This window comes from Pseudorasbora parva, chromosome 9 (genome assembly GCF_024679245.1).
Source record: "Pseudorasbora parva isolate DD20220531a chromosome 9, ASM2467924v1, whole genome shotgun sequence".
Classification (NCBI taxonomy): Eukaryota; Metazoa; Chordata; class Actinopteri; order Cypriniformes; family Gobionidae; genus Pseudorasbora; species Pseudorasbora parva.
The window spans coordinates 28,440,123-28,453,947 of record NC_090180.1 but is presented as its reverse complement, the minus strand read 5'-3'; the positions used below and the strand labels follow the sequence as shown (position 1 = coordinate 28,453,947).

General features: G+C 36.1%; 1 protein-coding gene across 1 annotated transcript; it reads right to left on the bottom strand.

The window, feature by feature from the left end:
- Positions 1-950: 950 nt before the first annotated feature.
- On the bottom strand, positions 951-12,429 carry zgc:174263 (uncharacterized protein LOC569949 homolog). The gene is made up of 2 exons (XM_067452159.1): positions 12,061-12,429; positions 951-3,912 (listed from the first exon to the last, which is right to left on the bottom strand). Exons 1-2 carry the CDS (start codon positions 12,167-12,169, stop codon positions 2,678-2,680), a joined length of 1,344 nt encoding a protein of 447 aa, XP_067308260.1. The 5' UTR covers positions 12,170-12,429; the 3' UTR covers positions 951-2,677.
- Between the last annotated feature and the right edge of the window lie 1,396 nt (positions 12,430-13,825).

Here is a 13,825-nt window from a genome sequence, read left to right as displayed (position 1 = left end):
GACTGTCATTAGAACTATGGAACTTCAGCAGGTGTTTGAACACAAGCCCGGCCGGTGGCGCAACGAGATGAGCGATGGACGCCGCACCCGGAGGTTATGGGTTCGAGTCCCGTGGGGGGCGGCCTTTTAAAGGTCGCTCTGCGTTCGGCGGAAGCCCCTTCTGGGGCTTGGCCCCGTACAACTGCTTGCAGTTCTTGTTTCTACCTGTTTTTGGAATGTGTAGCTCTCATGAAATCCAAAATGAGCCAATATTTGGCATCGCATTTCAAAATGTGTCACTTTCAACATTTGATGCGTTATCTATATTGTCGTGAATAAAATATAAGTTTATGAGATTTGTAAATTATTGTATTTTTTTATTCACAATTTAGTATAGTGTCCCAACTTTTGGGGATCAAGTTTGTACGTACCTGGTTCTAAACATTATTATAATAAATATTATAATATAAACCTATATATCTCATTTGTATAGTAGCTTCATATGGGTAAGTAAATAAATTATCCCATTCAATGAAAATTAAAATAAGTGTTAAAAGCCTATTAAATATATACGTTCATAGATCATGAAAATAATGTATATATTTTATGCAGTTTTCTAGTGAAATATCAGTTCACAAACGAATGAATCCATTTGACAAGATTTATTTTCATTCACAATCAGCATTCTATGTAGACTATAAGTGATTTCAGCCTTGTCTGCGGTGGGACTCGTGATTTGCCCTGTGAAATACATAAGGCAATTTCTTTTTCTTCCTCAGATTATTGTTCCCCAACTGGATCACACTTGTCATCCTATATGTATTTCTTGTGCTTCCTTAATTACCTTACATATGGTACAATAATAAAAAAAATTGCGTAGTTGGTTTATCAAAAACATATACACAAAAAAACCTATATACCTTTCACACACACACACACCGTTCCTGTTTCATGAATACTACAAACACACACAAGATTTTGCTCTTTTTTTATTTTTGTTAATCTCATTTTGTACAGTTTGCACACTACATATTTGTGGCCTTGGTTATAAAACAACTAAATAATGCAATTAATGCACCAGATTCAACCATAAACCTTCACACACACATGAGCTTGACTGAGTTTTGTAGTCCAACAGTTTAAACACTAGGGGGTATTCCAGAAAGCTGGTAAGTAGGTGACCTTAACTTTCGGTTCCAAAGACGGAGGTAACTTTTAGGGTATGCATGTAGCCATAGGAAATCACTCTCTGTACAGTTTTAGTTGTACCTGCTCCAGAAAAACTTGTTTCAGGGTTAGTTTGACTCAGAGATGTTCAGTGCATGCTGATGAAGTATTGATGAAGCTCTAGTGGCCATGACAGATAGCACAATATTACAAGTTACAGTTATGTAACATACAATATTACATAATGCAAGATTGAAAAAAATATTGCCAAATTGGTGGCGAAATGCACTTTATTATATTAAATAGGAGGAAGTAGTATGGCGCACTTTTTCTTAGTGTCCGTTTCCATGGTGAATCATTGCCCTTTTGAGAATGTCTTGTAAGTTAAACGGGAACATACCCATACCAGCATACCTTGAGAAAGCAACGTTTAGGTTAATCAACCTGGAGTGCAAGATATTTGTGACTGTAAGTTGACCTTGCTTTCTGAAATACCCCCCGGTATGCCCAAAATAACCTTATTTTATTAGTAATATGTTGTTTATTTTGAACCAGAGAATATTCTATTTTCTTCCCCACAAATGCTAATGTTAATCGCATTGGGCTAAATTAGTGACTTTGCTCACACAGGGTATAACAACTTGGCCAAAATTGTTTGTATTTTTTCCTCTTTTTCCCTCCCTCCATCACCTGGTGACACTTGTGTTCCTGGTTAAAAAAATGACCTACCTACAAAAAATTGTTTATAAATATCTTGTCAATATTATCACCTAATATTGAAATCAATCTTTTTATCAACTTTTTTTATCCCCCAATTAGTACAGGTTTCATATTTGTTTTTGGATCTGACATAGGCCTCAGTGATCTGAGCTTATGCACATCAGTTTTTGATCATCATTGCATGTGCACAGATCAACAAGGCCTACGACCAATCAATTTTTTTTTAATGTAACAAGCAAATTTCCAAGTCATTTTTGACTGGGAACACCAAATTAGCTACATGATTTTCAACACAGCAAGATGATTTAAGAAATAGTTGATCCATTGCATTTAAAAAAACACACCAGCTGTGCCATTAATTACGAGACATGCGAGAACCAATGACATTTGACATCTCTGAGGCCAAACCTGGCGTGACATGCTATGCTCCAAAGGACAGTGATTACTTGAGAGATTGAGAGCTACAGCAAAGAAGAAAATTTACAGCAAATAATGACCATACTCCTTAACACTGGACTACCTTTTCATGGTGATTTTTTGGTTCTTGTTTGGAGTTTGACAGCCAAAGTTCCCATCGACAGCACTCTGTACAATCTGCTAAACATCCGTGTTTGCTAAATTATCACATTTGTAAGAACCTTCCCAGTTTTTCGGAAACCTACTATTAAAGCTCCCAACATCATTCTTTCCATGCATCACCTTACAACAAATATGATAAACTGTGTAATTATAATTGTTAAGGCTATTAATGTAGATATTGTACTACCACTCTCTAAAATTAACTTAAAAAAGCATCCCTGCAAGGAAACTTTTACTTCGTCAACATTGGACAATGCTTTTTCTTATGAGTCAGCAGAGTACTTAATCGGCTGAAACACTTCTCACACAATGGGCACTTGTATGGCTTCTCTCCAGTGTGCACTCGCTCATGGGCTTTCAGAGAATCAGAAACTGTGAAACACAGTCCACAACGTTCGCACTTGTAAGGCTTCTCGCCAGTATGAATTCTTTGGTGCCTTTTCAAGTATATGATTCTCGTAAAAGCTTTCCCGCAGTCAAAGCACACATGAGGTTTCTCGCCGGTGTGGATTTTCTGGTGCTCTTTGAAATTGTGGTGCCACAGAAAACCTCTGCCACACTCAGAACACACAAAGGGCCTGACGGTTTCATGAGTCTTCTCATGCTTCTGAAGATGCCGAGCCTCAACGAAACTCTTTCCGCACTGAGAGCAGTGGTATAATTTCTCTCCTGAATGCTTTTTCATGTGACCTACTAGGTTTCCGTGATAGATGAAACTCTTCCCGCATTGAGGGCATGTGAAAGGTCTCTCTCCGGTGTGAAGTCTTATATGAATCTTCAGGTTTCCTTTGTGTGTGAAATGCCTTCCACACTGACGGCAAGTGAAAGGCTTCAGTCCAGTGTGAATTTTCATGTGATGCAGAAGGCTTCCTTTATGTGTGAAACACTTTCCACACTGATCACATGCAAAAGGCTTCTCTCCAGTGTGAATTCTCATGTGATCGGTAAGATTATCTTTATGTATGTAACTCTTCCCACACAGGTGGCAAACGTGAGGCCTCAAGCCAGTGTGAACTCTTAAGTGATTCTTAAGGCTTTGCTTATGAATGAAACTCTTCCCACACTGATCACATGGAAAAGGTTTCTCCACAGTGTGAAGTCGATAGTGCTCCATCAGGTGTTCCTTACACACAAAACTCTTCTGACACTGATGGCAGGTGAAGGGTAAATTGACTGTTTTTTGAGCTCCAGCTCGCATTGGAAACACGTTTGTCGTGGTCTCTGAGCAACTTTCTCCAGAGTGAGTTCTAAAGTGATCCATTAGGTGTTCTTTAGACTCAAAATTCCTTTTACATTCAAGGCAGGTGAAGAAAAATCCACTTCTATGAGCTCTTTTGTGCCCAAACCTCCTCCCAGCCTCTGAACAACTTAAAACCATATTGGCAGGTAGGAGTCCCTGAAGTTCCTCATGCTGATGTTTCTTGTCCACATTCGCTTCTTCACTTTCCTCTTTCACTTCCTCTAGGTCTAATGTAAACATAAGAAAAAGTTAAAAATCACAAAATGACAACTTGTCAATAGAAATTAAATAAGAGCAATGTCCAAGAAAACGTGTTAAAAAGTAAAGAAATGCTTATAGTATTTCACTATCCAATGGAGCAAACCCTCACCATGATGTCACACACTGGTATTGCAAGATGGCAACGCCCTTTTTTCTTTAAAATGGTTAGATTAATCGTGTGTCATATATATATTTTTTTTATTAAAGTGGAAATCAATTTTCTAAATAATAAAAACTTGAGTGACTGCTTCATTTCAACTTTAAAGTCCCAGTGAACCGGAAGTTGCAACTGATTTTATTTCAGTGCTGTGACGTATTTCGAGGTAAAACGGAATGTTGAATAGAGTGCAGGGTTTTATTTCAGCATTCCTCTAATCCATCTCTCCCTCATATCAGACTAACGGTTGGAAGGTTAAGGATATTCAAACCCAAGCTGTCAGAACTGCCGTCATCAGAAAGGGAATGCCATTCCAGACCGGAAGTTACTTTTCAGATTTTGATTATAGATTACCTTATCTTATCTTAGATTTTGTATTTATCTTTTAAAGTTATTTCTAATTAGTGAAGTAAAGTTTACTGTCCAGTGGACTGATGTTAGACTCATTTTGAATAATAAAGTTTATTGTTAAATACCCTGCCTCCATTACATATCTTTGTCACATCATTAAGTGTTTGATCACCACATTTGAGTGAGCATTGCAAAAAAATGTGTTTGTTCTGTTATATTCTGTTTATGTAAAACTGTATTCTATATTATGTACCAGTCAAAAGTTTGGAAACACAAATGGGTGTTAAGTACTATAAAGTATTTTTTTAGAAGATATTTATACTCCCCAATATTAATATCAACCCCCAAAAACCCAGTTGGGCTCTAATATTAATCATAGTATAATAAAATATTATGTTTTGTTTATACTGCAAATCTATATTAAATGGGATCTCATTCAATGCTTTCAGAATTGTTTCTGTATTTTTAAAATATATTTTACATTAACATTATATTTATTTATTTATTAAACACAATTGATTTATTTTATCAAAATAAATTTGAATAGTACAAACTTTGCTAAAGTCATTGCTTTGAACAAATATTAAAATTGTGTCAAACCTGTGAGCCATTTGCCCCGTGCTGGTTTTACCGTGTGCCTGTGAGGTAAAAGGTACCCCTCGCCATCTCATACATTTATAAAAAACAGTTAAAACTAAATCTGTTGCTCCATCAAATTCAAACTAATTTAGTTTTTTGCTGCAGGGAAGCTCTCAGAGAAAATAGTGTCAGTTCAGTGTGGATTAATTTTGGTTGTAAAAATCACTAGTAATTCATTTAGTTAATTGATCTATAAAGCAGCTCTGGAGAAAACAGTGACGTCATTATCCAGCTCAGTTCGATTCTAATATAATGCTGTCAGTGCAGGCTAGGGATGGGACGAGTACCAGTTTCATGATAAACCATGATAAAATGTACTGACAGTTAGAATTATCATTTAAAATGTCATTAACATGAAAACAGTGTTTGATCATTGCGACTTTGAAAACTTGTGGTAAATCCGGCCCAGCCGGCAACATTCTGATGAGCATCAATGTTGTTGTTGTGTTTTTTAAGATTTTTTTTAATAATAAGAAATAGACAGTAGGCAGAGACGGTAGTGAACAGTTGTACCTTAAAGGATTAGTTAACTTCAATATGAAAATTCTCTGATAATTTAATCAAGTTTGGAATTATGCTGGTAATGTAAATATTTTATTCATGTCATGTATGTACATTAAAGTTCACTTGTATACATACTCTGAGCTCCAGACTAACATTTGAAAGCAGTGGCACCAGCGCCATGAAGTTCTACAGATGGTGGTGCCAGCACTATATTTGGAGGCACTGGAGGAAAATGTATCAAAGTTAATTTAATCATAAAATTACTATTGCTTTGTTAATAAGTGCAGTTACTAATAGTAGTACATGTTTGTTTATCGGAAATTTAACAGAAGCACTTAGTTTGAATTGATACGCATACTTTTTTTTTTTTAAATAAGTGCTTTTTTTTGTCATAAAGTGGTAAAAAATAATATTAAAATGGGATAAAATGTATAGATTTGAAGTGCTGGAAAAAGTGTGAAATGATTGAAAAAATGCTAGAATTTTACTCCCAAAAGGTTGTATGAACCTTGAGATGAATAATGTACATGTAAAAAAAAAAGCCTTTAGACTTTTTCTTCCACAATACCATGGGGTGTTACTACATTAACAATAATCCATGGTAAATGTTTATGATTTGTGGACTGAAGCCCCTAATGTTACAAAATGTTCTTCCTGGTCTCCATGTCAGCTCTATTTGATCTGATATCTATGGTTTATAAATGTAAATTCAATCGCTTTCTCACTGGATCTCCCAGCGCTGTGTATCAGTGTCACGAGATTGGCGTGTATAGAGTGCCGAAGTCATGACGTCACTTTGTAGGCCAACCCAGAAGTTAGCGGCGCATGGGTTCCCTCAATGCATTTGCATAGCCTATGCATTTTCCCCATAGACTTTTGGACAATAAGATCTGTGTTTAACAAAGAATTATGACCCTTACACGTTTTGTCTATCAAGACAATCTTTACAAGTGAATCCAAAATGTATACATCTTGAAGCCTAAATAAAGCCATCAGATATAAAATGCTAACGGTAGGCTATAAACAGACTACAACACACCGTGGTCGGGGATTTACATCATCATCATCAAGCTTCCTTAAACTTTAAAAAACACGCTCGCTCAATATGATCTGCGCTGTGTATGAACACATCCACTTTTTCATGAAAAATATTGCCCATCCGTTTTTCCCCAAAATGTTAGAAACTAATTGTGTTTATGCGTGTCTCTCTGAGATTTGTTTGATGTTTTGTTAGTTTTATTTACTAGTTTATTATTTTGTTAGTTTATATAAACCTTAATATATTTTCTTTGTGATTAAGATTAGGCTATTATGCCTGATCATCGTGCCTCAAATAGACTTTAAAGATTATCTTTCACTGTATTATGTTTGATTGTATGTTTGCATTCCATTTGCTAATTCGGCAGAAAAAAACTGTGCTTTTACCATCTCAGAAGCACTAACGACGTAAGCTATAGCAGTATCAATTTCCAATCTTATGTCTTTTTTCTTAGACGATTGATCATAGATCGAGGAGAGAACCACTTTAAATCTGGACAGTGCAGCTTTCATGCGACGACTTGTGGTTCCATCTCAGGATAAAACAAAACACTACAGTCTCGCCACAGAAATAAAGAACTGATAATCGGTATGCCTGTCACGATAACAAATTTTGCTGGACGATAAATTGGCCAAGAAATTATTGCGATAAACGATAATATTGTCGTTTTGAGACCATTTTCATCTAAAATAATGGGAATGGCATAAAAATGCAGGTACACCTTTTCAAAGATCAGTAAACTTTAATTTCTAAAGAATATTTAACACTAAAAATAGAAAACATTTTAAATAACCATAAACAAACCAAAAACAATAAAAGCATGGACTCTCAGTCTGTTTAAAAAAATGCATTTAAATAAGTACCAAAAACAATAAATAAAATGGATGAAAACTGCAACGGATGATTGTGTTTTAGGTGCATATTAGGGGCGGCACGGTTCACAAAACCCACGGTTTTTCTTTTAATCCAGAAATACTTCAGCATATGATATAATAATTATCCACAATTTAGGATACAGTTAAAAAAAAAAAAAAAAGTTATATCCTAATCATGTACAAACTGAACTTGGCCATCTCTGAGGAAAGTTATATTTTGATACAGTAGAGAGAAGACATTGATGACATGCTTTTCATTTATTTGGCAAAAAAAGGAGAATGTGTATTGCTGTCTCTTGCTCACCCGGTCTGCGCGTCGATTATAAACACCTCCCCAAACGGACGAGGCGTGCAAAGTCAACGAGAGAGACGAGGAAAACAAAAAAGCATGAAAAATGGCAATTTTCGCGGCCGGAAAAATTATCGAGCTCAATTTTTTTAATCGTGCGATTAATTGATTTATCGACTATCACGACAGGCCTAATAATCGGTTACCTTAAAGGTGCACTATGGAGCTTTCCGTCCACTAGAGGGCGCCTATTCAAAACAAATTGTAGTTTGATGACGCAAAGTGTGAGCGCAGCATCTTGGGAGATGTGGTCTTCTCATCACAGCCGGTGGAAAATAGGACTCGGGCAGAAATCACGTTCATGCATGCGGTTATTAACGTTACTGTAGTCTAAAGCAGAGCAGGACCGAGTGTTATGGACCTGAGCACAGCTGCTGGAGCGATTGTTAAACAAATACCCGCCTCGCAAATACCGGGACTTTTATTATGAAGGGACGGGAGACATTGGCCAGGCGCCTGCACAGATCCGCTCTTCCGGTTATGATTTTGAGGTAATGTAGCTCTGTTTATCATATTAGATACATTTAAGTGTGTTCAAAACGATGTTATGACGTTACTCCGTGCGTTCACTTGTTCACACTGCTAAGAGTAAAGCGCTCCTGCCAAATAAAAACCGAAACCGAGGGTAACGCAGATATGACGCAATTGACAGGCGACTCCCTCAAATGCAATGCTGAAACGTCCCTGTCCTTAGTTAAAATAGCAATTTTCTCACAATTTACAAATAGTTGGAAACTTCTGGGATATTGTAGGTACTCAACTGAACAAAATATATAACACCGGCCTAGTGGTTTTTGGATATTTTACTGCAAAAATACTACATAGTTCACCTTTAATATTACAGAATTTGGATGTAGTCCCTCTTAGCAACTTGTTAGCAACCACCGTTTTTAAGACACAGTTTAAAAAAAAAAATCACAAGCAGGTTATAACTAGCAGGTTAACAAACTAAAAAATCCAGAACCAAAAACCCAGAAGTTTTTATAAGCTGTCGACCCAAAAAAAAACGAAAGTTTAAGGCCACAAAAGTGGATACAGGCACTTGAGTCGGAGCGCGAATTGTTATATTACACTGAGAACTTACACCACTGGAGGGGAAAGTAATCAGCGACAGGAAATATAATATATAAAACTGACATTTGGATATTTGACAACATGTTTACTGCACACTTAGGCATACTGAGACATGAGTGTCAGGATCCCAAAATTAACCCATTTTTCCTGCTGAAGCTTCACGTCTTATTTCCTGTATGCACTTTTGTCACCTTAAACGCTCGTTTTTTGGGATTGACAGATTATCAAAACTTTGTTATGTGTTTTTTTTTAGCTTGTTTGCTGTACACCTTGTAACGTATCAGCTTTTAGACATTGTTCTGTTTCTTGTTAAATAAGACGAGGCGACCGCTTCACGCAATGCAAAGTTAATGGAGAGTGTTGGATTGTTTTACCCCCGGGGAGTGGGCATGGCCTGAATAAGCTCTGTCTCTTGAAGCTTGTGCTGCGCTGTTAAAGGTGCACTATGCAACTTTCTTCACCTCACAGCCGGTGGAAAACAGGACTCGGGCAGAAATCATGTTCATAGATGCGGTTATTTACGTTACTGTAGTGTAAAGCAGAGCAGGACCGAGTGTTGTGGAGCTGAGCACTGAGCGATTGTTATACAAACACACGGCTCGCGAGCACTGGGACTTTTATTATGACGGGACGGGAGGGGCCGCAGTCACCGGGCGCGCGCACTATTTGCGCTTTTCATGAGTATAAGGTTTATCAGCTCTGTTTATCATATTAGATACATTTAAGTGTGTTTAAAATTATGTTATGACATTCCTCTGTGCGTTCGCTCAGCGCTGCTGTGACTTGTTCACACTGCTAGGTAAGCGCTTCTGCAGAATAAAATCGAGGGTAATGAGGATAAGACGCAATTGACAGGCGACTCCCTCAAAAGCAATGCTGAAACGCCCCGGGTCCTTGGATAAAATAGCAATTCTCTCACAATTTACAAATAGTTGGAAACATTTGGGATATTGTAAGTACTCAACTGAACAAAATATATAATACTGGCCTAGTGTTTTTTTGGATATTTTACTGAAAAAAATACTACATAGTGCACCTTTAACTCCGAGCTGATAAACGGTCCGTGCAGCGCAGCTCAAACGAGTAGCGTGGTTCCGTTCCGCTTTCATTCGCCATTACTCATATGTAATGGCAGCTCTTATCAGTCGGGCACCGTGGTGGTCGCACCAGTGCGTCCTTTAACCAAATTCAGTCGCACCAGCAGGAAAAAAAGGTCACAATTTATTCGCACTCTGGAGCCCTCATACTGTCATACACATCCTCTCACTCTCTGTGAATCGGCACAAAATGTACTCATAACACAGGATAAATGAAAAACGGATAACATGAAACACAATAACGATATACTGTCTTGTTTGGCCACCGGCAGGAGATGTGACAGTGATGGATCCATCAGAGATGCAACTAGAAGATTACTGTGCACTGCATGTCTTGCTTTTTTTAAAAATTACTAACTAACAAATCAATCATGATGAGAAACCGTTAACATTGTTTCACGTAAGGTTTAGTGTGTACAGATATTAACGATTGCGACTTAAATGCCTGATGGTCAAAGCTTATTAGTTTCTGTTATTGGTAAGTATCAATAGGCTACTCCTAGATTGCCAATAACAGCTTTGCTATTGCCTAATATGATAACAATCTGTACAGTATTGTGATCTGAGCACAGTGTTCATGTCATTAGCTAACATGTATATATCTATAAGCCACCTGCTGTCAGAGACACCTGGTCTTTTCTCCACTGGTTCTCTTCACACAATAACTCAATTTGTCTCCTAGTTGTTCTGTCTAATCTTGGCCTATCTCTAATTGTGTGTCATAATTATATGGTTGTGGTCTGCCATATGAGTATAATTAAACATTTATAATTTTGTCAGCATCCAAACTGTCATTCTGTCCATCGCTGAAATTGACAGCACGCCCTCCAATTACCTCCCTTCTGTTTTAGACATTTTAGATGCTGAAGTAAAATTCTCTCACAAAGCAACTCCAGAAAGCCTCGGTAGCGTACTTATAAGTACATTATTTTTCTACACAATGAATCACTGGGGTCTGTAACCTGCAATATGCTCTTTAAGGTACACATTTGTACTCCAAGGCACCTTTTAGATGTAAAAAAAAAGGTACAATGATGTCAATTTTAAGGGAACTGCCCCAGTGACAAGCTGTTGTACCCTTAAAAGTACAATTTTGACACCCCTTTTCTCTATGTGAAGGAACACAAATTCCATAAGAAGAAAAAAAAACTTCTTCTAGGGTGGTTAGGGGGTGGGGTAGGCAATTCTCCTTTGACCACTATAGCCCCTTTCACACTGCACGTCGGGAGGGAGTTGGGAGTTGTGAAAAGCACATTTTTCTTAGGTGTGCCTTTAGCTTTAGTTCTACGTATATATATATATATATATATATATATATATATATATATATATATATATATATATATATATATATATATATATATATATATATATATATATATATATATATCCTACAGCACGGTTTCACAGACAGGGCGATTAGCTCGACCTTAGTTCAGTTAGGAATATCTTTTATAAATGTGCATTACTGGTGTGCGTCTTGAGACAAAACAATGGCACTGACGTAAGATATCTGTGTTAGTTGCTTTCATTTAAATCAGCTCAGACATGCATTTTAGTCTGAGACTTGCTTATGCTTTATTTGTGAAATCTGGGTACATGACATACAAGTAGGCTACGTGCATTTGTTTGCTTGCGGGGTTTAGACGTCGTATTTGTTTTCCCCCCAAAAAATTGGTGCGCGTGGTGCTTTTCCTTAGCGCGTGTCCGCGAACTGCTGCACCCAAGAACACGCACAGACTAGATTTTTTTGTGTTGTTTTTTAAGATTACACCGTTTTTCGCCAAACACTAATGCCTTCACTCCAGAACACTTGGAATATGCTGCTCGAGACACATTGTACTTCCCCAATCGATGTTGTCATTCTTCTAGCATATTGCCATCAAACCTGCCACATTTGCATACAAAACTATAGTCATGCATGCCACGCATTTTCCCTCTACATGTCAATCTATGCCATCTAACTATTTCAGTGATAGTCACTAAAACGGGCAGATTACCGAGCGTACAAAATAATAAAGAATCAAACCTCTTTCTTCTTCTGTTTGTTCAATTTTCACTGTCCGTAGCTCTGGAATTGTCATTTCTTCACTCTCCTCTTTTATAAAGTCCATCTTTACAATTGACGAAGATAACATTTGAGTTATTTGGGCCTGTTCCGATCACGTTCAAATTAACAGGAATATGCGCGATATTTTTGATCCGATTCGCATAACGTTATTCTAACTAACGTTAGCCACTGGATACAAGCGTCCTTATGAGAATATTAAATTTCAGATGTGGTATATATATTTTACACAATATCTTCTGTTTTCTACTATAAAGCGTGCTGTTGTTGAGCGCAACACTGAAGATAACAGTGTAACAAGATGGAAACGCTGTTTCTTCTTCTTGAGTTTCAGTGACGGCTGACTTCTTCTCCTTTGTCGCCGCCTACTGACCTGGAGTGTGAAGCAATGACGTAAGCCAATGAGGTAGGCCAACCAACTCGACATTTGCCTGTTTGCCTCGCAAATCCCTGATAACAAACAAAATGAGAGAAATTACTTTTAAGTTCATTCATAGGGTTTTAACCGAGATACACAGTGCTCTCTTACAACACTTAAGGATGATATGAATACCCTCTATTCTTTCTGTTTATAGAAACCTGAAACTACATCTTTACATTTATTTTGGAGCTCTCAGAGATTTTGGTGTGGCACTTGTGATTTTTTTTTTTAATTTACATATAGAAATGTAATTTTTGGCTTATATTTATTTTGCAGCAAGATTCTTTTGGTCTTATTTGATGATATGTTTTGGGTCAAAGCATGAAATTGCCAAAAAATATATATATATATATTTCACAGAATTTATCCTGCTAAGTGCCATATGTTTTGGAAATATTTAAGCTTAACATTTAATATACCTGTTAATTTTGTGCACTAGAAAAATAAACTGTTTTGCATCTGTTTTTTCTTCTTTACTGTAGTTAATTAGATTATTTTAGAAAGATTTAGAAATCTTTATTAATAGAAAACTGAAGCGGATGATAGAAATGTGTACATTCAATGTGCTTTTAGTAGCCTATCCAGAATGACAATTTGGTAGTTCTATCACTAAATTGGTACTAAATTGATGGAACAAACTAAAATAAAATAAAACCTGATGATCTTATGCTTTGTAAGCACTGGATTTTATGTCATTTTTGTTTCCATTATATATATATATATATATATATATATATATATATATATATATATATATATATATATATATATATATATATATATATATATATATATATATATATATATATATATATATATATATTACTTGTAACAAATAAAAGAGGCTAAATAAATATAAACAAAATAAACAAATAATTTAAGAATATGAATGAAAATGTATTAGATTTAATATATAATAACAGGTAATGATAAATAATAACAAAATAGCAGGAGAAGGGCTTTAGCAATTGAATAATGACAGAAATTATCATATTGTTTCAAGAATCTCTAATTTTGTGAAGAGAATCTACCTCAATAAAAAAAAAGTGAGAGAGTAAGAAGTGAGCTGTAAAACGTTTGTTTATGGATAAAAAATTGAGGATATATTTCTTAGACTTGTTGGAAGTGTAAGTAAATAATATATTTTAAATTAAAACATTGGACAAATCACCCCTTTAGTGAACTGGAATTAAATATTGTTTCACTTTTTTTTTGAAAAAAAAGAAAAAAGAATTACATTAAATTATTTGAAATTGTAGGAATATCCAAATTTTAAAACATGTTTGTTTATTTATTTTATTCTTT

Excerpts from the sequence above, each read along its gene's own strand:
- zgc:174263 (XM_067452159.1), bottom strand. The coding sequence starts at position 12,169 with ATGTTATCTTCGTCAATTGTAAAGATGGACTTTATAAAAGAGGAGAGT. Across the intron at positions 3,913-12,060 it reads ACAAACAGAAGAAGAAAGAG|ACCTAGAGGAAGTGAAAGAG; the intron begins GTTTGATTCTTT and ends TGTTTACATTAG.